Source organism: Eleutherodactylus coqui, chromosome 1 (genome assembly GCF_035609145.1).
Source record: "Eleutherodactylus coqui strain aEleCoq1 chromosome 1, aEleCoq1.hap1, whole genome shotgun sequence".
Lineage (NCBI taxonomy): Eukaryota > Metazoa > Chordata > Amphibia > Anura > Eleutherodactylidae > Eleutherodactylus > Eleutherodactylus coqui.
Window position 1 is genome coordinate 290,796,098 of NC_089837.1, and position 27,240 is coordinate 290,823,337.

Genomic DNA, 27,240 nt, shown 5'->3' on the forward strand with positions numbered 1-27,240 from the left:
CCTGCTGGGGGTTACTTCTTCATAAGTGTCCTGGCATCAGTCTGTCCTTCGGTTAATGTGTGTAGGTATTGCGGTGGCAGAGAGCACATCACCACACTCAGACAGTGTTTTTGCTTGTGGTTTGGCCCTTATCTTCTCTTTCCTTAGAGCAGTTGTGCCATAATTGAAAGTTATCCCCTTTCAATTATAGCATAACTGCTTGGTGGGGGTCCTGACTTTGTATCCATGGTTTGCTTTATTGTACAATTCTATAAGGACTGCATACTCCTCCTTTTCAGGTCCCCCACAGACCTAGGTACATCAACAGCAGTCAAGTGTGGCAATGGTGCTGGAGACTGCAGCAAAGAACTAGACGCTCACATTTAGCAGCCACACATGGGCAAAAAGAGTCAAGTGAGTGGTCAGTGGTGGAGAGTAGTGACTAGAAATGGCCATAAGCATTAGAGAAATGTCAGACAGGCTGACCATCTAACCTGTTTAGGGGTGTCAGGCTCTACTAATAGATGTTAGCGTAAGAGGGCATGCTGGATTAGAACATGATCGATTCCTTAATTCATTAGATAAACTGCTGCTAGTGATGCCCGGATACTGAGAGCACATGCAGTCCGCCACGCGAGCGCATTGGTGTGGTATGGGAATAGCTGTTGAAGAAAGATAGATTGCTGGACAGATGTCTAAGGTAAGCACCTTAAGGCCTCTGTCAGTGGACATGCGGATGCTCTATTGGTTTGAATTGGTGTGGAATGCCACGGATCGTCCGCTTGACAGACTATCACGGTATACGCAATTTAAACCCGGTTGTGTGCAGGCAGCCTAAGGCTGGGTTCACATGAACGAGCGCTACCAAGGTGTGGACCGGAATATCGCTGTGTATTGCAGGGTTTTTGCCTCCGGATGATGGCGTATCTCACACATGCTGTCATGCATAAACTTCCCGATTTCATTTTTTTATTTTTATTTTTATTATATTTTTTTTATTCCCTGTCGCTTAGCAAAGTTGCAGATAAAAGCCACACATATGCAATGTAATTGCATTTGTATGCACCCATAGAGAACAGAGCTCTATCGCATGTAATGCTCGGTAAATGGAACATGCTGTGTTCTTTTTATACCCGAGTATAATACGCAATGAATAAATGCTAATGTAAGTGGAACAGTGAAAATCAATGTGCTTCAACTGCTGCGATGCACTGCAAATTACAGGCACGTAAACCACAATTCAAATACGCTTGTGTGAGCCCGGCCTAATACTAGTCTATCACTGCCTAATCTAGAGAGAAATCTTAGCAGCAGTCATCTCGCTATTACAGGTAGCGCCCCCTTAATATCCCCAATACGCTTCCTAACATACGCAAAACACGTCCACCCATATCTGCCCTTTCCCATCCATTAATATATATACGCACACACAGTCCCTTTCCTTCTCCCTCCTCCTTTTTTTCTTCTTCCTGTCTATCTCTTTCTTATTTCCTAGCTTTTCTCCATGCTTCTTTTCTATAACCTAAACTACAGTTAGTACGCTCTGAAGTTGCTACGATACTGGGCACTAAGTAATTATGCATGACAGATAACTTAATGATGAGCAATTTGCTCTGACAAAAGACTCATGGCATAAAAAATAACTCTACAGCCTGTTACCAAAGAAATGAGTGAGAACCCTAAAGGTGCATTTATACAGATGATCACTCAAAATTAGTCAGAAACTGACAGTTTTGATCATTTTGCATAGGTAGTATTCGGCTAAATCAGCCCTTTAGTACTTCATTGCATGTATTTAGAGAACAGAGTGTGGTCTGTTCTCTTAAGACCTCACTATTGTTCTCCAGTGGGACAGCGGCTGTTAACAGCTGTTAAAGAATGTTATCAGCTGTTATCAGCCCTGCCCACGGAGAACACAGTGTGCGGTTAGTCCTATGGGGCGATGATTTTATGCGGACCTGAAGTCAGCGATGGACAAAAAGTGCCACGGCAAGTGCACGATGGGCAAACATTTACACACAACGATTATTGCTCAAAAGCCATCTTTTGAGCGATAAGTGTGTAAAAGGGCCTTAATCCAACAGTTTTTCAATTGTTACATACATTCCATTATGGTATTAAAAGGACTATGAGAAAAGCTGGAAAAAAGTTACAAAGACGAAGTATAAGAACTATTTGGTACAACTCTTGAGTAAACAGATTACAGGTAGGATTAGGCCCGGCTGGTGACCTCGCATACGGCATGTAGTTGTATTGTTTATGACCGCGCGTATGCACATAAGCGGTCATGCGCAGTACAACTTTTTTTGTTTGCATTTCCACGCCGTCGCTTTGTCCCTATAGTAAGTTACAGACAACAGGATAAAATAATTCTACAATCATAAAATAAAAACAGATTAAAAAAATAAAGAATAAAAAAATGTTAAGTTTATCTGTTTTTTTGGTGGTCTGGTCCCTTTAGGTTACAATAAGTCATTGTCTGAGGCAAAAATTACACTCAGTGTGAAGAGAAACTATTGAAAGCACTTTTTACCCACGTTTGGGTGAGTTCATAACTGCCTTTTTTCCCACCTTGTTCAACCACAGATTTTGGTGCATTTACATGGGCGATCTTTCTCTCGCAGCAATGCTGTGAAATGGAAAAGAGGGGAAAAAAAAGCACCCTCACTCGTAGATTTTGTGGGTTTATTGCAAATTGCACCCCCCTCCTTCCAAGAGTTGAAAATCACAGCATAAATTTCCATGTTGTGACTTTTAAATCCACGATGCAGCTCAATTTACACTGTGGACTTTTTCTTGAAAGCTCATCCACATTGCTTGTACTGTAAAATGCTCACACTCGGGAAAATCCATGGAGTTTAATACCTTACAATGCATGAAGAATAAGCAGAAAACACCATGCCTTAGCTACATATTCCTGGTCTGACGGCTGCGGGTGTGGCGGGCACACCTTCCTGTTCAAACATGCACTGACTGTTACATTGGCTGGCAAGGCCCGCTAAGGGCACAGAATTCTTACTGACTTACCAGCTGCTGTACAGGAGAAAAAAGGTGACCTTCTGAAAACAATTGTGAAATTGTGTTTCCTCAAGTTATTTAATTGCTGCAGAACATAACCAACCTGAATTTAGCAAACTGGTTCCCGGTCTTTTGCAGTTGCGATAAAAGGTGGAGGGCTGTGGGATCTACCAGCAAAATGTTGTGAAAAAATTAAGTGAGATAAGAGCCACTTTAAGGCTCCCCAGACACGGGCGATATCGCACCAACATGTGTTTTTACAGCAATCTCTTCCCATCACTTCTGTGAAGTAGCGATCCTCCAGCACAGATTTCAGGCACATTAGAGGATTGTCAAGTGTTTCCCATTGTTTTCAATGGGAAACATCACGGATGGTGTGCGACATGTTTTACTGTCCCATTGAAAACAATGGGCGATGCGTTTCAAACGCCGCAAAAAGATGTCCATGACGCAATTTTTTCCCCTTCAGCAGTGAGGGAAAACATTGCTTGTGTATATCACTCTATACAAAAGAATGGAGTTCATATTTGCGTGAGTTTTGAGCGTTTCGCAATGCACCAAACGCGAACATTCTCGGCCGTGTGAAACCAGCCTAAAGACCCTTTTAGACACAGGACAAGTGTTGGGGGCTCCTGTGCTTTTACACAAGAACGATGATTGCTCAGGGAATGAAGGCAGAGCCGGCCACATATATCACTCCTGCCGCCATTCCCAATTACCAGACAGTCATTCATAAATGAACAGGCTGATTATTTGATTTTCATGCCTGCTCAGTCCAGAATAGGAACAAATTATTGGTTGTCGTTCAGACAGTGTTGGCATTTAGGCCGTTCTCACACGACTGGTTTTGAATTGCAGAATGGTGATCCGCGGTATTCCGCATTCATTCATTAAATAAATAAATAAATAAATAGAATATTCACATGTCCACTCACAAGTGGACAGTGATTGTGAGGTCTGCTCGTGGAAATTAAAATCGCAGCATCTTCTATTTCCGCAATATAGATATTTAAATGTACACGTGTGGAATCCGACCTGGCTCTCTGAGATTGGCCTTAGGCCGGCTGCACAAGAACAGGTCAGATCCCACTTGCGGGAGCCCGCAGCAGAATCTGACTCTGTGCCTGGCCGGTGACCCTGCATGCCTGTCATCCTTTTTCTGTCCTGTGGATGGTCCACACAGCGAGCCGTCAGACATGCACAGTAGAGATTTTCCCGTGATTAAGTAGAATCTGCAACCTTTCCGCAATGTCAATATATAGCAAATTACTCTTGATCTATAGCCAATTACTTAGTGCAAATGTGAATGAGCCCTTGCGCTGTTTTGGCTTCCTGTTCCATTATGGAGGCAGGAGAACTGAATCCCCATGCGTAATGGATCCATTGTAAGATTATAATGACTAGTAGTCCATTCCCATTTTGTTCAACATCTTCCTGGATGAAGAACTACTTTGTATGTATTTTCACAAAAATCAGCAATGGAGGCTGCGAGCAGAACCTCAGACGCTGATGTGAACACTGCCTATGGAGAATAGTTGTAGATGAAACAGTAGGTGTAAAAGATCTGTATCCTAAGGCTACCAAAAATAAATGCTTGAGAAATATAAGAATGAAGTGAAGGGGTTAGACAAGGGGAATCCATTAACACAGAAAGCGAGTAATACCTGCAAGAATGCATTTTATTTTCCAACTTCTCCCAAGTTAGTGATAAAATGGCAGAGATTCAGAAAAACCTACTAGATTATATTAAAGGATGCCTTTATTGGGGTTCCTGAACTTCAAACTCTTACCGCTTAATGTCTTTCAGAAGATCAAGAAATATGAAGGGCAGATTAGTTCATGCAGATTAGGCTTTAAATAATCCAGCAAGAGAATTCTTACCCCTGTTTTAGCTGTTGCCGTTGTAATAGTATTGGGAGGGGCACTTATTATTACTTTTACTTTGTCCTTTTGTGTACAAAACCGAAAAAAAGAAGAAGTAGTGTATACTTTGCAGGGTTTGTATATACTCGGTAGATCATACAGGAAGTTCATTTACTTTTCCTGCCTGTACTGTGGATGTTTACACATTGTGCTCGATAAGAGATAAACGATACGACTGTTTGTGTGTTATTAGTTTAGCTGGATCACGTTTGTCCCCAATTATGACTAGCTAACGATCAGACCACATTTTATTAGTAAGCAATGCAGAAGTCCAGGAAATGCCAAATTGCTCACTTTTTCTTGTAACTGTATGTAGTTGTTGGATAGTTCTTGAGATTACTACTTGGTGGCCGGGGTTATCAGTTCTGTTTATCCATGATCCCATGATACATGGGGCCCTGGGGATGCGGTGTGTGTTCCAACACCTAGTAGGGTTGAGCTGGTATTTATATGGGTATGTCACACTTGGGGCTTATTCACACAAGCGATATAAGTCACGTGCGTTTGAGCGGTGCGGTGTACAAAACTCACGCGAATATGAAATATATTCTTTTGAATGGATTCATTCACCCGAGTGAATTGTTTGTGGTTTAGAGCATGCAGGCACTAACACTGAACGATAACAGGACGTCCTATCTTTGGGTGCTCCCTTTTTCCCCCTCAACCTTTGTTTTCAACGCAGCCATAGCATAGCACTTGCATGCCGTGTGATGTGCATGTAAGTGCGACAAGGTCTTTCTCATTGAAGTCAATATGAAATCCTTACAATCCGAACACCTGTGGAACGAGCGCAAGGATCGCATTTTCACAGAAGCAAAGCTATCTTGAATAACAATGCTTTGCATCATTGTGAAAAACGCATGTTGGAGAGCATGATACCGGGCCAAGTTTGTCAGCTCGATATCATGCTTTCCCATGTGAATAAGCCCTTTTGGTGGTGCATCAACAACAATGCTGAGACTACTATAATAGAAGATGTAAGTTGAGGTCCCTCTTACACTGATCATGTTGGGAGTTATGTTCTGCATCCATTAGATCAAATCAAGCAGGTTCTTTCTTCTAGCTATAACCAGAATATGGTATTTATGGAAGTGAAACGCGTTTGGATTGGGCATGTGCACTTTGAACCATAGGATTAATACGGTAGTGCCCATGTGCTGCGTTAGAAGAACAAGTCCATGCTATGTGGACAAATACACAAAACCGCCTCACATTCACAGGGACATCGCATGTGCACCATATCATGCACAGCCATGTGAAGCTTGCCTAAAGCTGCTTTAACACGTGTGTTAGGGCTCCGTTCAGGATTTCAGTCTCTCTACACAGGTTATGGAGTAACTGAAAAGTCTAGTTTTTTCCCTATTGATTTTAATAGGGTTTCAGAGGAAAACAAAAAAAAGGAGTACCCAAAACACTACTGTTAGCTCCTATTCCTTTTTTTCGGACAGAATAGAGCAGTTTTCGGTGTTATTTTCTGTCTAAAAAAAAACCAAAAAGACACAAAATTTAGAAATCTGATTGCATGGAATCAAAGAGAAGCCTTTCCATTTGCTTTACGTTTTTTGGAAACCACAGTGAAATCCATGGGGGAAAACATTGTTTTCCCCGTTTTCTATATCCGTTTCTCTCCTCCAAAAACAAAGCAGACAAAGCCTGAACTGACCCCAACGCAGGTGTGAACGCGGCCCAGGCCCGTTTACAACATCCATGACTCACTTTCTCTTTCAAAAAAGTTCTGGAGTAGCCCGAGTAGCCAGCGGGGCAAAATACATTTCAGGACAATCAGACAAACATATTTCATATTTATAGATGCTTGCCAAAACTGTTTTTGTGCAATGTTGAGCTTGCACAGGAATGATTTTCCACATTTATAGCTAGAGGCAGGCATCTGGCTAGGCTGTTCAACGTCCTTGCTTTTGACATATGACAAGCATTTCTATAAATTTTAACCCCTGCAGCCAACTTCCAGCTAAGTCTGTATACCATGGTCAAATATTTTCCTGTAAATTGCAATTTTTTATGCCTATATAAAAACATATGAATAAGAAAATTCATCGAAGGAAATGACTAAATCCAGCTCGTAAACTACAAAAGACACTGGAGAAATAAACTTTGGAGCTTATGGTCACTTGCACAAGCGTATGTAAAAATCTCTGCGTTTTTCACATAGCATTTTTACTGCGTGCAGAGCTGCGTTTTTATTGATGCATGTGTTTTTTTTGCACAGTAACACAAGCAAGCCAACTCCCCCCCCCCCCCCCAGCCTCCTGGTGGCATAGCAACTTGCATGAAAAAAAAAAAAAAAAAAAAAAGAAGGAGTAAAACGCAGTATTACACATTAAATTGCATATTTACTGCGTTTTTCAAGCACCCTATTCATTTCAATGGGCGATTTAGTGCATGAAATACACACTGAAACGCCAAAAATAGGACATGCTGCATGCGATTTTGTATGCATGAAATACGTGGCACAAAACCGCTAGTGTGAGAGGCCCCATTGTAATACTGGGAGCTTTAGCGCTGCGTATTAACACTGTATAACAATGCTTGTGTGAGAGTGGTCTAAGGGTGGAACACTTCTGGAAGTATGTAGAATATTTCCACTGCAAAGAAAGGCTTCATTTAAAAATTAGTCTTCCAGGTCTGGTGGGCGGACCAGAGGAATAATCCTACCTACTCTATGCCGCTGTACGGACCTCCACAGCGCAACAATTAAGGAAAAAAATATGAGATGCCAGTGGAGCCCCGGTTTGAGCTGTCCCAAATATATAGCGCCATCCCATTCCTACTTGTCCGCATTGCATTTCGTGATCACCCCATCAGCCAGAGGGGATATCCCTTCTATATACCGGTATGCATCAGCTTCTGCAGCCACCATTAAGCAGCGGCACCGGAATATCTCACTCTCTACAGATGGCATCATTGATGTACTTTTAGATCTAGGTGTCGCCATCAGGTTACTTTGGCTGAAACTTCTATAAAGATATGACATTGAACTTAGCTAGTCTCCACATGAAATCATGGAGGAGAGAAACGGATAGGAAGCGGAGAAAAGAGATCAGTTTTACCCCCCCCCCCCTCCCCCATTTAATGCTATAGAGGATGCAATGAACAGGGCACCATCCCTCCATTGGTGAATGAACTAACTGACTCGCCACTAATTCTCTAACTTCCCGATGTCGTACAAACATGAAATTTGGAATGCTCATTCTTTAGGTCCTACATTGGAAAAGTAAAGGGGTCACAACTCGAAAATTCAATGCTAAGCGCAAAAGTATTGGCACCTCTGTGTAATGTACCAAGTCTAATTCTCTAAATTTCTGGTGTCGTACAAACATGAAAGCTGCGATGTGATTGGTTGTTATTAGAGACTAACGAACCTACTCAGACACGCCCCTTTTTCGGCCGAGCGCCGCGATTTTCGAGTACTTCCATACTTGGGTGAAAAGATTCAGGAGGGCGCCGTGGGTGAGTGGGGGGAGGGGGGGGGGTGGGAGAGAGCTGCTACCCCCCGCTCCGCCACGCCTCCCCCACCCCCCGAATCTTTTCACCCGAGTACGGAAGTACTCGATCGAGTAGTTACTCGAAACGAGTATATTCGCTCATCTCTAGTTGTTATATATTATACCGCTGAAGTCAAAGTAACCTTGACGTCATAAAATTTTCTGTGCAAACACATACACACCTGTATCAAATTAACTCGGGCGAGGCCGGGTATTTCAGCTAGTTGGATATATGGTGGTCGTGTTCTAAAGTAAATTCTTTCTGGAGACAAGTAGGACACCATCTCTCGTGAGCTTACTTTTACACACGTCTCCATCATTGTCAAGCTTTATTTACTGCACTAGCTCTGTCTTGTGTGGTCACCCACTGCTTGAGTATTATAGCATATTATGTAATGTTTAAAACATCTAATAGAATGCTTGCAACAAAAAAAATAAAGAAATAAAAATAATCATGACATTCCTTCAGAATAGGTCATTATCTGACTGTTGGGAGTCCACTGCTGATCCGCTGTTTAAAGAGACCACAACGCTCAGGTCAGAGCCACAGCCTCTTCTCTGGCCAGAGATTTAAATTTATCCGTTACTAGGCTTGAGAACAGCTCAGTCCTATACAATGGGACCGAGGTCCTACACAAGGCATTGCAGCTACATAATGCGCAACACCGTGCCTGGTAGTGAAGAGGCTTTGCCACAGCCTCTTCAAACAGCTGGTCGGTGGCAGTCCCAAGAGGTGGACCATAGCAATTTGATGTGGAGTCCTGGGAAACCCCTTCAAATGCATACTAGAAATTGTACATATATCTGACGTACAGGTACATGGATTCTTCAGAAGGAATTTTATACACACAACGAAGACATAGTATGGAAATCTGTACCTTGTACCTTCAGGTCACTGACTACCAGATGGCAAGTGCCAGCATGTCTCCCAGTTTATGGACATCTTGGTCAAGCTTCCATATGGTTACAAATAGCTTGTTGGAGAACCATACTATTAATGAATATTTTCCAAATAAGTGTCAAAAACTGCTTCATCACCCAAAAAGAGTGACTCCAGTTTACTGTGAATGGAAGGAGATAGGCTGGAATAATCTCTGGCCCGCTCCACCTCCGTTCACTTGAACAACTATCGCTCCTATGTAAGCACAGAAGCATTAGTCACTGGGGCAGCCGTCGGGCACTCATGGCAAATGGCAGTGAGGCTGAAAATTAAATTATATATCATGGATCTGAGAAAGGTATAACTTATGGACACATCTTTTTATACACAAGTATGTAACCATGTTATGCATAAGATGCTACAAGTCTTGCGGACTGGGAGCTGTTCTTTAAAGCCGCTCTCCACCCTGCTTAAAGAGGTTGATACACATTATATGCAAGTCAGCCAAAAGCTCAGATTTTAAAAGAGCCACAAACTATGTGTATGGGGTAACAGGACTCTTCCTCAATGACATAATAATACAGTGTGATTGCGCGACTAAAATGTTCCAACGCCTGCATCTTTCAGACACATACAACGTGTATTTGTGTGCACAAATGCACCGCGTGTTTGCGCAAAAAAATAAGATATGCACAACAAATATGGAGGCTTTCTGCATATGTGGTGTGCATTTACGCTTGTCATTGATTTCAAACAGGCTCTTGCAGGGCGCAAAATGAGCAAAAAGATAGGTCATGCTGTGTATTTTTCCACACGTTTGCACATCATGTGAAAAAATAAGTTCGTGTGGACAAACGAATTGACATCAAATCAGTTCTATTCAATGCATATTACACATGCAAAATTCACGCGCGTAATGTGAACAAACCCTAAAGGAGTGAAAAAGCCCCTATATCATTGTGTAGGCAAACCTGTGCTTAATTATGCGGCATAGACCTGTACTAAATAGTTGCAATGCAGTGGTTCTCAGGAATTGCCATGCCCTAGGCAATGTAGCATCAGGGATTTGTGGCCCTAGCTGCCACAGTGGTTGGAACTTAATGATGTGGCGAGAGCGGGAGTACAGGGGTGTAACCATGCTGCCTACACTCATGTGAGCAGGGAGATGCCGTGAAAGGGATGGCTTCCTGGGAAGAGAGGAGTAGAGTCTGGTGACAGTAATGTTAGTGAGAGGTGTTGTGCACCAAGTCAGCACAGGAGTATATATACACAGCCGCAATATACCCAAGAGGGAGAGTGGTGTTAGCCGTGTGCATATGACCTTGTTGCAGTGCACTAACCCCTTGCCTAGGATTGGTTTTCAGAGAAAAACTTGAACTGTTACATGGCCTGAGATGACAGGAGAAGAAGCTGAGGAATTTTAGAGCTGTGACTTGGCTATGGGCAGCGTGTCTGAAACAGTGTTAACTAAAAAGCAACTGATTCAAATCTGGAGTACTGAGGAAACGGCTAGAGGAAGGAGCCGTGTATTGAGTAAGCCAAGCTGAGAAGCATCTGCCCGAAACACCCATGTAAGGGTTGTTTTACTGAACGGTGTTACTCAGGATAACTCCAGGAAGAGGCCATTGCTACACAGACCAATTATTATCCCTTTAAGGGCTGGAGGCCCAGAAACTTTCCTTGGGTGGCCTGTATGTGATTTCAATAAAAACAGTTATGGTTTTGTCCATTTGGAGCCTCCGTTACAAACTTCAGTGAAAATCCCAGGATACAGAGCTATTATGTCTGTGAGAATACAGAAGCACATAATGGCAGCTAGAGGGAACCCATTTAAGTCAATGGGTTCCTTCTGCCATGTGCCAGATCTAGCAGCTCTGATTCTGCACTGTTCAGCTCCTAGGAGGGACTCAAACAACGGAACTGTCATACGCCAGTGTGAACAAGGCCTAACCTTTCCACTTTCATTTTGCTGCCCTAAATCTCTCCATGTAAATCCTTGAGGTGGCAAATTGTCCCCTCTACAACCTGTTCACACTTCTTTTATGTGGGAGATAAGCTGCTGCCAGAGGTGTCTGCTAGTGGCTTATTCCGCTCCCAATTAAAAACACACATATGCTTGCCTGAGTGAGCGTGCACAAGTCAGAAGGAATAGCTGTCAAATGAACAAATGCCTGCCCAATGGCTGTTTGTGTATGGCCCCCTAAAAGATGTCCCCACAAAAAGTTTTTTAGTTAATTGCAGCTCATAATTAAATATATTTTATATCTTTACACTTTTCATGAAATATCTGGGTATCAAAATTTTTTTTTTTTTTTTTAAACTAACATTAGAATAGTGCCACCTGCTGTCTCTATAGAAGATCCTTGCTGTGTCCGGTAAATGCTCTGAACCCTTTAACATCGATCAAGGCATTTAAATGCCGCTATCAGAGTTGACAGTGGCATTTAAAGGGTGAACAGCTCCGATCAGCAGCGCTGCTGATTGGGGCTGTTGTATGGAGCAGGGCAGACTTAAAGGGGTTGTCCCGCGCTGAAACGGGGTTTTTTTTTTTTCAATAGCCCCCCGTTCGGCGCGAGACAAACCCGATGCAGGGGTTTAAAAAAAAAAAAAAAACGGATAGTACTTACCCGAATCCCCGCGCTCCGGTGACTTCTTACTTACCTTGCGAAGATGGCCGCCGGGATCTTCACCCTCAGTGGACCGCAGGTCTTCTGTGCGGTCAATTGCCGATTCCAGCCTCCTGATTGGCTGGAATCGGCACACGTGACGGGGCGGAGCTACGAGGAGCAGCTCTCTGGCACGAGTGGCCCCATTCAGAAGGGAGAAGACCGGACTGCGCAAGCGCGTCTAATCGGGCGATTAGACGCTGAAAATTAGACGGCACCATGGAGACGGGGACGCTAGCAACGGAACAGGTAAGTGAATAACTTCTGTATGGCTCATAATTAATGCACAATGTACATTACAAAGTGCATTAATATGGCCATACAGAAGTGTATACCCCAACTTTGTTTCGCGGGACAACCCCTTTAAGCATTACGCATTTACTTCTCTGCTTATCCTGTTCTGGTATTGTTTTAAGAACAAATTAAAATCACACCATGTCTGTGGAGATAGATGGACAGATGGATAGATCTAGAGAATCTCTCTCACTTCTTCTGATCTATTCCATTTAGCCTGAGGAAGAACCCCAAGTAGGTTTAGAAACTCGCTACATCAGGTCTTTTTGTTAGCCATTAAAAAGTAACATATCCACAATATTACTTTGTTTCTCTTACTGAGAACAAAACCTTACATAACACATGTGGAACACAATAAATTGTATCTAGTTTTTCACACTTTAATCTAGAGATAAAGCTATCAAGTTAGGTGAACACTGCAGCTTGTTCAAAGGTTAATCTGGCACACCTATATTCAGATTATGGCCAAGGCAGGAAAAACCTTCCCTCCTTAACATGTCCATCCAAGTGTAGAATTCTTGCTGGAGGTCTTCCCTTCCGTTTTCAATTTGAGTTATCTCAGGAATTCACTCTGCTAGGATGCGAATTACATGCAGCTCCAAATGTGCTGGTCTACAGCTTTGTTCTGAAATTACCATCCTCCTCATCTGCAGTTTCATAGATCAACATTTTCTAATGAAACAGCATATTTCATAGAGAAACAGAATTTGATAATTACACCATCCCCAAAAGGCATGCAGGAAGTATGTAAAGATTGTTGGATGATGAAACGAACATGCTCATACAAGACGGAATCCCGCAGATCTCCTGCTTTCTGAAAACAGCAGTTTTCGAAAAACAGATCACCCTGGAACTCAAAGGTGTCAAGACAACAAGAACCAAAACCACCATGATATAAATGAAAAGCAGTGATCCGGGGCTAATTAAAGTTATATTAGACCATTTTTATATAAAATCTTAGAGCATGCTAGAGGGGTCTTCTGGGACTGTACTATTGATGACCTATCCTCAGGATAAGTCATTAAAGGGAGTCAGTCGCCTGGAAAGTGATTTACAATAGGTCACCATAGCAATAAGTGGTGGAACACAAATAGGACCGACCCGATTATGTACAAAAAAGAGTGTTTTTGCATTTCAGAGGAATCTTATTCTGAATGTTACATACAGATTATGAAAATCGCCCCCCACCTTGAGTCAAAAAAGGTGGCACCATGAGCCCTCTGAGCCAGCGCATGCAACATTCAAATCTGCATGCAACATTCAAAGTAAGATTTCTTGCAAATGCAAAAATGCATTTTTTTTGGTATACAATCAGGTCTGTTTTGCTTGTGTTACAGCGCTTAACACTATGGCAGCAGATAGAAAACTATTTTCCAGGTGACAGATTGCCTTTAATATTAAATCGGTGGGGGTCTGACACCCATTTTTCTTGCCATTCAGCTGTATTACTAAGCTCCTATGTCACAAAGTATGAAGGATGTTATAAACAGATAAGAGCTTTGTGTCTATTTGTCATCTTGATTTTTTAAATTAGGGTTTTATTCTTTGTCAGATGGCCGGGCACAGAATCGGATTCCACTGCGGAATCCCAACTGCAGAGCTTAAACCCTCAGTGACCACCCCATAGTGTTATGTCCTGGCTTGCTGGGCTTTAATCCCAAGGGACGCAAAAACATGATCCCTGCAGGGATTAAAGCCCTGCACGCCGGGAACATGACATCTCAATGCTGCCGGTTCCCGGAGGTAGCAGACAACCTGAAGCTATCATTCTCCTCCTCCCCCCACCCACCCCCCAGTCACATGATCACCAGCATTTAGGACAGCTGAAAGTACTTACCCCCATCCCCCATGATGATACGCAGTGTTTTGCTGGCTTCCTGGTCCTGACTGCGCCTTCTGCTCAGAGCGGAAAGATATCGCGAGAGCCACTATGCGGGGATCACATAAAAGTAAAAAAAAGTTAAAATTTCACCTCCCATCATGAATCCAATTCGTGAGGGGAGGTGAAATTACTTACCTAAGGCCTCTGGCAATGTTCACCGATGGGATCTTTATCTGCGGACCTTTCTGCAAAATGGCGGACGCAAGCAGAGAAGCTGGGGAGGGCCCGGGAAATTTAAAGTCTCTTTGCTCCTGGATACTACAGGTAGCTGAGAGGCTGGAACACTGACCGAGGGCCACGGTGACCGAGGTTCCCAGTCATGTGATTGCGGTTATCCAATGGATAATGGTGATTACGTAAAAGTTAAAATACAGTTGAAGTGTAATGCTCCTTTCAGTTTGGGCCCCGTTGTGCATACGGACAGAAGATTAGGGCTACAATGGGTATGTTTCTGAACACAGGACAAACAAAGGTATCCAAGTCTTCATTCATGTGTGCTGTACACAAAAAAAAATAAAAATAAATAAAAAATAAAAAAAAAGACACTGTTTTTAAAGTGACACAATTGCCAAAAAAATTATCATTTTTTCCTTCTGCTTTCCTCAGATTCATTTGAAAACTGGGGTAAAAATGGACAGTACACCCCTAGATAAATGCGTTAAGAGGTCTAGTTTTCAAAATGGGGTCATTTGTGGGGGGTTTCCATTGCTTGGGCAGCTCAAGGGCTCTACACCTTTAAGCAAAATGCCTGTTCTGAAAGCCACCGACTGCTCCTTCCGTTTTGAGCCCCGTTGAACATACAACAAAATTAGGGCCACACTGGGTATATTTCTGAACACAGGACAAACAGGGGATCCATTGTTTGCAAATTCTCATTATGTGCACTACAGAAAAAAAACACTATTTTAAATGACATATTTGCAAATATTTTTTTCCCTTTTCTAAATTGCAGTAATTCCTGAAAAGAAACTGGGGTCAAAATACTCATGACCCCCTCTGTGAATACATTCAAATGTGTATTTTTTAAAATGGGGTATCTATCATTCTGATACCTATGAGCCTTTGCAATCTCAGCTTGATATAGGAAAACAAAATGTTCCTAGAAATGTTAATAATTAATGTTAAATTTGAAAATCTTCTAAATGCTTAAAGAAAAACTGAAGTTTTTCCAATGTGTGCCCAGAATACAATAAACAGATGGAAATAAATATCTCACCAAAAATTTGTACAGTATGTTTGAGATACTGCAATTGAAAACGTGAAGAAAAAAAAACAAAACAAATTTTCTCAAGATTTTCCCAATTTTGGCACTTTTAATAAATATACGCAGATTCTATCGGTCTATTTTCACCACCTAAATGAAGTACAACATGTACAGAATCAAAAGTAAAACAATGTCAGAATCACTTGGATATGAAAAAAACCTTTACAGAGTTATTCTATGTTAAAGTGGCACATGTCAGATTTCCAAGATCTGGCCTGGTCATCAAGGTACAAACAGGCTTGGTCACTAAGGGGTTAAATAGACCTTTCCATTCATGGATGGGACAAACTTTATATCCACATAGGTCTTACTATCTATTTTATACAGTACCAATAACAGTACCCACACATTTTTTCAACAAACTCAAAACCCTCTAACCAATATATCTGGAACCACCATAAACCAAGAATAGCCCATTCACATTTAATTCAAAAGAGACCACAAGGAAGATTAAGCCTTCCTAGCATTCAACACTACTATCAAGCAAATCGCCTGGCCAGATAGCTCTGGTTAGAAGACAACTTCTGGTTAGAAATCAAACTCTTCCTCAACCCTATCAGCTATGGCACAATCATGACCCTACAAGGAATTTGTAAGGCAATACCATACCCATACAAACTTTTCCCTATGGCCCGGGCCTCTGTAATACCCTCAGGGCCAAAACGAAAGTAAAATTGCTGCAATGAAAATTGCAGTGCTTTGTCGAGTCCATGTGAGAGTGTCCTTAATCTTAGCTAATAAACCCTTACAAGCACATAAAATTTGGAATAATTTAAATCCTTGAAATTTATAACATGCTTAACCTATTAAGGACCAAGCGCAGTATATACACACAGCGCGCTTGGTTCTGGGCTTAAAGCCCCGCCAATAGTAAAATTACGGCAGGGTTTTAAGCCTCCTGCCTCTGCAACCAATCAGGGGCAAGATCGGTTGTCAGCTGTTAGTAACAGCTGATAACCCAAAGGAGAAGGCAGGAGGGTTTTTTTAACCCTTCCTGCCTTTTCCTTCCCCGAGTACCCTGCGCTCAAAGAGCACTGTGTACTCAAAAAGTGAAAGCAGAAGTGTAACTTCACCTACGGGAGCCGGGGGTCACGTGACCGCCAGGATTCCCTGCTATAGCAGAGCTGCAGGGTCGTGTTAAACCCTGACTAGCTCTGCCAGTGACTTATGTCACTACAGGGGATGTTTTTCCCTGTAACTGGGGCTCCTACGGAAGCCCCAGCTACAGTGGGAAAAATGTCAAATAAAATTTAAAAAAAAAAAAAAAAAAAAAATTGCATACATCAGTAAATAAAAATTACAGAATAGAATATAAGAAAGAAAATGAGCCAAAGCTGATGCCAACCAAGACCGTCGCTGTATGCGCCATGTAATCTAAAACCATAGATCTCAAAACGTCTGAAACAAAATGAGGAACCCATTCCCATACTTTATTTTAGCATAAATATGCTGATTTAAAACACAAAACAAACAAACCAAAAACACACTTAGCTTTTTAACCCCAACAAAACAAAGAAAAAGAGAAAAAAAATGAAAAAAATGAAAAAAATACAAAAGAAAAATTAAAAGGCAGTGAAAAAGATATATTTATATTTAAATTTGGTAGCTAAAGGAAAAAAATTGGCTGTAAAACCACCACATGGGTAAAATCCCTAAAAAGTGTCTGGTCCTTAAAGTACAAAACAGCCTGGTCCTTAAAGGGTTAAGGATATAAAACTCGACACCCCTGACCAAATTGAGACTTTCATACAAAAATGCCCACTAACTTTTCTGGAAAGGTTGGATAATGGATATCTTTCCATCAACAAAAAATAAAATAAAAATTTAAATACAGTACAATGACAAACTTAGAGACCCACTTAGGTATGAAACATACACGTCCCTCCCATCCCACTTAAATAAACAGATAGAGACTTTGTAAAAGGCTTACTACTAAACTCTGTTCCCAACAAACCATGGTACCGAGACTTGAAGACCACTTTCTCCAGAGACAACAAACAAAATAGTTGCCAAATCCCACGAATTTAGTAGATGTGTCTGCATCCAGGAAAACTCCTTTAAACTTTTTACAAGACTAGTAATTATTAGGAAAACATAGTACTAGTGTTTCTGGTGGCGCCACACAGCTCTGTTACATGCACGTCTCACACACACATGCTACGTTGCTGAGACAGGTTCACTCGTAGCTTTCGCACATCTGTTGCACAAGATTGATAGACAGACTGTCTCACTGCCAGACCGAGTACTGCTGTGTCCATAGCAACTGAGCCACAGGGGATTGTGGGGGATGTAGTCCGTCCACAATCCCTCATTTAGTAGACAATGGTAAAGGACCTGTGATGACGTCACCATCATGTGATCAGGGGTTATAGCTAAGAGCCGCTAACTCATTCACAGGTTCTGTCAGGCTCTGCATTTAATTCACACGTCCCACAGGGAAAGACGAACGAGCGGTAGTTAGCACTGATGGAATAAGACACCTGCTAGCCTAGCTAAATGAAAACCCACGACAGTGTTGATGTTGTGGTCTTAATAATGGCTCTGCGCTACACATATGGTGGGAATGCCCAATTAATACATCTTATTGGTCACAAGTAATAGAACATATCGATAAAATAGGCTTAACACACAAATTATCCCCAGTAAACATCCATCTGTGGAAAGCCTAAGCCAACCCACACCCCTCTAACAAAAACCTGCCAACGTTCCTGCTGTCTGATGCTAAACTCCTAATCCTGCTAATGTTGCACAAACCTGAGGCACCTTCTGTGTCCCAATGGGCAGAGAAGATTTCAAAACAATGTCGCTTTGAAGAAATTGCAAACTGGGAAAATGGTACAACCCTGGTACGGATACATCACTACAAACAATATCAGCTTTTGACCATGAACCTCACCTCATACGATTTACTACGCCATAAATTCACACAACCTCCAATTCTCCCAATGCTTCCATAAATCTGTACTCAGGGGATACCTCAAGAGTATTTGGAGAATTCAGATAATAACCTAATTGACCACATAAGAGCAACAGATTCCTTTAAATGCAACTGCCTTAGGCCTCCTGCCCATGAGTGGACATTTGATGCATAATCCGCGGAGGGCATCTGTATCGCAGAGCTGCAGCCAATAGCTTCCCCATAGCATGCTATTGGAAATCTATTTTTCATGCAGACTTGTGTAAACCAATTGCAGTTTCCGCAAGCGGAGGGAAAATTGCAGCATGCTCCATTTTTCCGCGTATTCCACGCGTCCGGCTTCCAGTAAAGTCAAGTGGTTCTGCGTCATAGCCTGGGGCAAAAAAAAGGTACTGTACATGCGCGACGGGGAGCCGCCGGGTCCATCCGCAGTGCAGAAAATAAGCAGACAGAGCAGGTACACGTGGACGCTGCTGCGAGAGCCAGATTACGCATGTGGAAATCTGCTCTGCAGTGTACAGGAGGCTATAGGGAGAATGCCCATGAATAGATTTGCACCGCGTTTCCCGCAACGGAAATCTGTGCATGAATTCCGCAGTGGCAAGGTTCTATTGAAGCTAATAGCTTTCCGCCTGCCAACGCACACATGTGGATTTCTACTGCGGGGGAAAATAAAATCGCAGCATGTTCTATTTTACCACAGATTTCTGCAGCGGGAGGGCTCCATTGATATCAAGGAATCGAGACCGCAGAAAAACGTGATCCCTCGCTGGCACTTTGTTTTGAATCGCGGGCGTATACTGCGTCGCTCCAGGGCATGAACCCTTAATCTGTTACTTTATTACTTCGTTTTCTGATTCGTCTTTTACCTAAAGTAATAACATTGCAGAAAGTATTGACCTCTTGTATGCTTGAATAATACAAACCCATTTGCAATTCTATGTTGACTAAAATTTTATTTTTTTTTAATGTTATTTTTTTTTCAAAAACTGCTAAGAAAAAAGAAAAGGCCCAGCAATCTTTGATTCAGTATTAAATGGGATGGAAAATACAGAAACAGATTTAAACTGAAGACCTTCTGCTTTAGTACATTTCTAAGGGCTTGAAAAACAAACTTTTCTCTAGTTTTGCTGTTCCCAAAACGGATCAGCAAGACAGAAAACAAAACACTAGCATGAAAAGAGCCTAACAGACACTACCTAAATATTGAGGTCCATTTGCACACGCAGATGATTACTCAAAATTCATCAGAAAGACAGTTTTAAGTGATCGTTTTGCATTAGCTACTAATGGGCTAATCAGCCCATTAGTAGCTAACTAGCTTCATTTGCATGTATTTTAGTGAACAGCTGGTGGTCTGTTCTCTAACTACTGTACATCACTCTTGTTCTCCAGGAGGACAGCTGCTGAAAGAATGTTATCAGCGCTGCCCGTGGAGAACTCAGCGTGCGGTCCCTCTTATTAGTCCGGATGGATTTTAAGCAGAGCTAAACTCAGTAATGGAGGAAAAGGGCGCAGTAAATGCACGAGGGGCACGTTTACAAGCAACGATTATCTTTTGAGCGATAATTGATGTGTGTAAATTGTAAAAGGGCCTTTAGTCACATGCTAAAGTGATCAAATGTGGTGATAAAAATGTGTACATAGGGGGCGGAGCCTGGCCGCTGAGGAGAATGGCCGTGTGAGAGGTTAGCTCCTGCGGTAGGACTCCGTTACAGGATCGCCAGCAGCAACCAGCAGCACGAAAATGAGGAGAGTCGGGAGGGAGAGAGGACTGGAGCCTTCAAGGACACCGCGGGTGAGCAGAGGACAATCAGATATGCAGCGCTATCTGAAGGAAAAGAGTCCCCGCTCACCGCTGTTCCCAGCAAAGATGGCGCCGGCACAGCTATCGGCTGCAGCTCTCAGTAAGGAGGAGGGGGAGGGGGCTGCCTCGGACAGTGAAGAGGGGGAAGCTGTTTCAAGAGGCTTTATGAGAGACCTCATCAGGAATGCTCTGAGCCCCATTATGTCAGAGCTAGGAGAAATTAAAGACGACATTAAACTCCTGGGCAGAAGAGTGGAGGATCTGGAGTCTTCCTCCTCCGCCATTGTCACCCACGCCACAGAGGTAGAGCGCACCCTGCGAGAACATCATGATTGCATTAATAGAGCCCTCTTGATGCAGGAAGACTTAGAAAATAGAAACAGACGTTCCAACGTACGCATCAAGGGGCTCCCGGAGTCATGGGCTGCGGACTGCCTCCACAAGGTAACGAAAGAAATCTACTCACTCCTTCTTGGTGCAGAAAGAGCAGCGTCCATCACAATTGAAAGGGTTCACAGAGCTCTCAGACCCCCCCCCCGCGAATACAGACCCCCCAAGGGACGTCGTTTGCAAAGTCCTTTCATTCCAGGACGCATTCGCAATCCTGAGAGCGGCCAGGAACTATAAGGACCTGAAATATGCAGACGTCTCCATACAGATTTTCCAGGATCTGGCGCCGTCTACCCTGGCTAAGCGCCGTCTTCTTCGCCCGCTACTTGATGTGTTGAGGGAGAAAGGAATTAAATATGCCTGGTTGTTTCCTTTTGGTTTAGGCATATCCCACAAAGGCCGACGACTGAACATTCGTGATCCGGAAGACCTACAGGCATGTTGGCAATTCCTTGAGATAGAGCCGCTAGACGTGCCTTGTTGGCTCCCTTTACCGGAAATGCCAAAATTTACAAAATTTACCCTCTACATCCGCATGGAGTTCGGCACCCCCGGCGAAATCACCTAAAAGTAAGAAGAAAAAGAGCCGCGACCACACCCCTGCAGGAGACTGAAGAACTGTTCCCACCCGTGCGTGGAACGGGCGAAAAACTTCTTCTGGATTGCCCTCGGCTTGCGGGATCGGGACTGTTGCTCCGTAGTTGGACTGTTCGTGTTCATGTCCACCAAGGGCCCTCGTTTGATTTTTTGGGTCTAATTCAGCTATCCCGCCCTGCTCGAGAAAGACCAGCACGTTACGGATGGATCCAGCGCGGTCTCCGGAGAATCCCAAACGACGGTTGCCTCGCTGTTTCCTGCATCTCATTCCTACCCCTTCTCCTGCTCTTTCCCCCCCCCCCATCCTTCCCCCCCTTATCTCCTCATGTTTTAATGCAAGTTTGTATCGCATTACTGGTTTCAAGAGCTTCTCTTAAATATGGTCCTCAGGAGTCGTCCAGGGCAGGTTCTGTGCATCGCGGTCTCCATCTGATTTTTGGAGTGGACACCGCTCTGCACATCGCCCCCACTGACCGTCCTAGGACAAATTGGTCTTTACATTTTTAATTTTTGTTATTCATTACAGTGTTATCCTCCTTCTGTGTTTTCCACCCCTCCTTAGTGTTTTTCCTTACTCCCACCTACCACCTTCCACTCCCCCCCCCCCCTTTTTTTTTTTTCTAAGAATCCGGTTGGTGTCTTACTGTGCTCTTTGCCTCCTATAGCTACTGCAGCGCATTCCCTGAACTAATGATGCCTCCGCCACCACCAGCCTCGGACGATCGCTTCCGTCTCTCTTCGTTTAACGTGAGGGGGCTCAACTTGCCTTTCAAAAGACACAACGTAGCACAACTCTTGAGAAGGTACGGCACCAAGATCGCCTTCCTGCAAGAGACCCACTACAAGGAGGGTAAGTGCCTCGCTTTGCCGGGTAGACAATTCCCCCAGGGCTTCCACAACCCACACCCGACATCTGCCTCTAAAGGAGTCTCAATACTGTTTCATAGGTCCACCACATTCAAGTGTGAGGCTCAACACACAGACGGGGAGGGCAGGGCCATCTTTCTGAGAGGACGCCTTAACAACTTCCAGATTACCCTCGCTAACCTTTACACCCCTAACTCTAATCAAGTGGCCTGGCTGGTAGGGCAGCTGGAGACTCTCAGAGAATTCGCTGTGGGGCCTATCATTCTGGGAGGGGACCTGAACTTGACACTAAACCCTCTGTTGGACTCGTCAGTCGGACGCTCCCAAATATCGCACCCAAAGCTGAGACGCCTTCGGAGATGCCTCTCGGAGTTGGGTTTGATCGACGCTTGGCGCCAATGCTCACCCTCCACTAAAGATTTCACCTACTTCTCGCACGTCCATGCCTCATTCCAGAGGCTGGATTATTTCCTCATAGCCTCCTCCCTTCTCCCAATGCTGCTAGATTCCTCCATTGCCACTACCACGGTGTCCGATCATGCACCGTTGCACGTTGACCTCAGTACCCTATGTAATTCCCCCCGGGAATGGAGATGGAGGCTGAATACCTCCCTCCTTGACTCCGAGGATGACAAGACTGAGATCTCTAAGAACCTAAAAGAATTTTTTGAGCTCAACGGGGGCGGTGAGCAATCGGTTCCAGTGGTATGGGAAACGCATAAAGCGTTCATCAGAGGCGTCCTGATAGCTCTTGGAGCTAGGAAAAAGAAAAGCCAACAAAAAGAAATAGATGCCCTACTAAAACGTATTGCTAAGTTAGAATACACCACTAAACTTTCTGCTACTAAAAAAAATCTCTCTAAACTCTGACACCAGAAGGGAATTAAATCTCTGCTTAGAAACAAGATTCAATAAAAAGTGCCTACACCTTAAACATATAGCCTTCGCCCAAGGTAACAGAGGTAGCAAGTACATGACGGCCATGATCAAGAAAGCCCGCACTAAGAACCAAATTGACTCATTAAAAACACACTTAGGCACTTGGGTCACTTCCTCTCAAGATATTGCAACGGAATTTCACCACTTCTATTCCCAATTATACAATCTATGCCCACATCAGCATCAGAATGAGTTAGACAATTCCGACAAACAAATAAAAGATTTCCTAAAAAAGCTCTCTCTCCCTAAATTGGACCCAGTAATAGCTAAACAACTCCTGGCTCCAGTTACGGAAACAGAGGTAGAGGAGGTCCTGAACTCATCCCCCCCGGGCAAAAGCCCTGGTCCGGATGGTCTGCCTCTCATGTACTACAAAGCTTTCCGCTCCACACTAGTACCACGTCTCACGGAGTTGTTTAATTCTCTTCTGGTAGGTGGCGCCCTGCCGAGACAAACTAAGGAGGCCCACATCACGTTAATTCTAAAAGAAAACAAAGACTCAGAGATGTGCGGCAGCTACCGCCCCATTTCCCTAATCAATTTGGATGCCAAACTATGGGCTAAACTCCTAGCGAAGCGCATGGAGGCCCACATTCCTTTCCTGGTGGAGAGGGAGCAGGCCGGGTTTGTGAAGGGGAGGGAGGGGAGGGATAATTGCATCCGTATCCTCCACGCAATACATTATGCCCATGCAAATAGAATCCCTCTTGCCTTAGTTAGCACCGATGCCGAAAAGGCATTCGATAGGGTTGACTGGCAATACATGAAAGCGGTCCTTCTCCATTTCAACTTCCCCCCCCTCCTTTGTAGCAGCCATCTTCTCCCTATATGCCGAACCTTTTGCCAGATTAAAAATAAATAATATCCTCTCCCCCCCTTTCGAAATAAAAAATGGCACCCGCCAAGGCTGTCCCTTATCCCCGACCCTGTTCATCCTTGCGTTGGAACCCTTACTCCAGTCCATTAGGATTGACCAGGAGCTACGGGGACTCACAATAGGGGATCACGCTCTGTCTGCAGCCGCCTTTGCAGACGACATCATCTTCCTTATCACGAACCCGGAAAAGGGGCTTACCAGACTCACTACATGCCTCGAACAGTTTGGGTACCTCTCAAACTTTAAAATAAACTTCAATAAATCGACGGTTCTTAACGTCTCGATTCCAAGAGTTCGCTGCACAAACCTGGTGTCGGGCTCCCCGTTCTCCTGGTCCAATACAGAATTAGACTTTCTTGGTGTAAAGCTGACAAGGAAGTTAGGGGATCTTTTCGCAGCCAACTTTCCACCTCTAATTGCTAAAATTAAAACTCTCTTGCACAACTATGACCTCCCCTACATCTCCTGGTTCGGGAGGAGAAACATAATTAAATCTTACATACTCCCTATTATTCTTTATCAGATCCGGTCGCTTCCGATCCATCTACCAGCACACTTTTTTAATACCCTCCGCAGGTTGTTCGTTAAGTACATCTGGAGACAAAAGGGCTCCAGGCTACCGTACAGCCTGCTGATAAAGAGAAGAGAGGAGGGGGGGATGGGTCTGCCGTGCATCTCTGACTTTTACGTTGCATCCCACATCAGTTACTGGTTGAGGCTGTCTACCCCAGCGGGGGACCCCCTTCTGTTCAAAATGACCTCGGCTATGTATGGCCCATCGTGGCCAAATTCCGTATGGTTCCCCAAGAAAACTATCTACAAAAATAGGAATTACAACGTGCTTCTCAGGGGCCCCAGTGAAGCCTGGGACTCTCGGGTTGAAGTACTGGCACCACCCCCCTCCCCAGTCGCCCCATTATGCTCTCTTCCTGCCGTGTTGGGCCTCCCGCAGGATCCCTGTTCGGCCAGGCTATGGCAAAAATTAAGCAACAAGACCATAGGAGAGCTTCAGTCTCTGTCCCACCTAAACCCGGGGGAGATAGTGGGTTCCCTGCTGCCCGGCCAGCCTCTGCCTTTTCTCCAGCGAGCCCAAATCGAAGGAGTTATTAAAGACTTTAAAAAAACCTGCACCTCTACAAGACCCCTCACAGCCTTCGAAAGGGCAGTAAGGTCCAACAGCGCGTCCGCGGGAAGAATAGCTTATCTACGTAAGCTCTGCTTCCCTCCTTCCCCATCCTATAAACCCGCGTTCATCTCCTCGTGGGAGAAAGAGTTAAATATTTCCTTATCCGTCTCGGACATACAATTAATCTTGAAGCTCGCATACGGGCTCTCCTCATGTATCATCAATCAAGAAGCCCACTACAAGCTACTAGTCCGTTGGTATAGGACCCCGCAGTGGTTGGCCGACCACAAACTTGCCTCGGACAGCAGGTGTTGGAGGTGCGGGAATGGGAGAGGCACATATCTTCATATTTGGTGGTCCTGCCCTCTCCTGTCGACCTTCTGGCAAGAGATTTCTGCTTCGCTAAAAAGAATCTCTCCTAATTTTACTTTGACTCCGGAGGTGATGTTCTTGTGGAAGCCCTCTGGGGACTTTAACCCCCTGAGGCAAAGACTTCTGGCCCACGCAATAGATGGAGCCAAGGCACTTATCCCCCCCCTGTGGTTACAGAAAACTCCTCCCCTCTTCTCTCAATGGAGGGATAGGATGGACCGGACCTACAATCTGGAGGAACTCTCCAGCTGGTCAAATGGCTCCCATGAGAAATTCCTCGAAACCTGGGGACTATGGCGCAAAATATGCTCAGAACCCCTCGCTGATCCCTCACTCGTGGAGAGACGGACGCGGGTAGTCCGGGTATAGGCACTCTCCGTGAGGCCCGCAGCAAAGAGTGCAAATCCCCGCACGGATTACACTTATATACCAACCCCCCCCTCCTCTCCCCCCTCCCCCTCCCCCTCCCTTCCGGGACCCCCCCCCCTCCCCATCCTCCATCCCCCCCCTCTCTGTGGTATGTCCCTGTTTGTCCATACGTCTGTTGAGACTTGATCTCCATATTCGTACAAAGGTCGGAGACGGCACATTGTTTATACGTAGTAAACCCTTCCACTCTGGGTGCCAGGGAATTACTGTTTCTGATCTACCAATGTACACTTTGTTATGTACAATTTGTTAAAACCTAATAAAACTTGGATTTATAAAAAAAAAAAAAAATGTGTACATAGTGTTTTTAAAGGGTTTCCACTCACACAGCAGATTGTCACGCATTTCTCCCTGTACATTTCAAAAGGGTGAAATTTACAATAAAAATCTGCAGAGAATTGACAAGCCATGGATATTTTCTGTAGGTTAATTTGTGTGTTAAGTTTTACAGATTTCATCCACACAACATAGATCTCTTCAGCTATTTTGATGGCACTGTATTGCGCTGCATACTCCACGCCAAAGATCTGTGGAATACGCAACATGTACAATTATCCTGAGGCCTCATGTCCACGGGGAAAATCAGGCCCGCTACGGATTCTACATGGAGAATCTGCAGCGGGTCCCTCCTGCCCCGCGGACATGAGCGCTGAAAATAAGAATTTAAAAGAATTTACTCATCCGGAGCGGGCGGGGAAAGTCTTCTCTTCCTCACGGCCGGATCTTCTTTTTCGGCCGGCGGATAAACTCGTCACGCCGGCAGAACGTCGCCGACGTGCATGCGCCGGGCACATCCGCCGAGCCGAAGCAAGACAGATCCGGCCGTGAGGAAGAGAAGACCTTCCCCGCCCGCTCCGGATGAGTAAATTCTTTTAAATTCCTATTTTAGGTCTCCCGCGGATCCGGACGGCTTCCATAGGCTGCAATAGAAGCCCGCGGGAGCTGTCCCCGCGGGAGACCTGCACGAAAATGGAGCATGGTCCAGATTTTTTCATGCTCCATTTTTTTTTAAAATCACTTTTATTGACCATCCGCGGGTATTTATCTACCCGGCGGGTGGTCAATGCATCCCTATGGGGTGCGGATCCGCGGGCAGGAGAAGAGTTAAAATCTGCTGTGGATTTTAATTCTTCTTTTGCCCGTGGACATGAGCCCTTAGGATAAATGTACACATTGCTTATGATGTAAAGTAAGTAGGTTAGCCCTAATTAGTTGTGGTAACTAAAGCCCCATTCAGACACATAGATAATCACTCGGAATTCGCTATAATGATAAAAGTGAGCGATGGTTTTGCTTTTAAAGACGGACCTTTTTCTCCTAACGAAAATCACCGGAAAATGTCAGGCTTTTTAGTCGATGCATTATTGTTGTGTAAGGTTTACATCGAAAACTCCCCTAAAAAAAACCTCAATGGATTTTAAGTGGACTGAAAGTCAACGATGAGCGAATCTTTAACGAAAACTGCATGACAGGCGCAAGATAGACAACGATTATCGTTTAGATGGCTTTA

At 44.1% G+C, this 27,240-nt stretch overlaps 1 protein-coding gene across 3 annotated transcripts in view; it reads right to left on the reverse strand.

The window, feature by feature from the left end:
• The window catches only part of RPS6KA1 (ribosomal protein S6 kinase A1), a 180,558-nt gene that overhangs the window by 93,830 nt on the left and 59,488 nt on the right, over positions 1 to 27,240 (reverse strand). Inside the window, exon 1 of one of the 3 annotated variants that reach the window (XM_066573020.1) lies at positions 14,101 to 14,121. The exons of the other annotated variants lie outside the window; for them this stretch is intronic. Within the exon in view, the coding sequence (XP_066429117.1) occupies positions 14,101 to 14,106 (6 nt within the window). The 5' untranslated portion in view covers positions 14,107 to 14,121. Of the gene's footprint in view, positions 1 to 14,100; positions 14,122 to 27,240 lie in introns of those variants that run through there. 3 annotated transcript variants of the gene reach the window in all.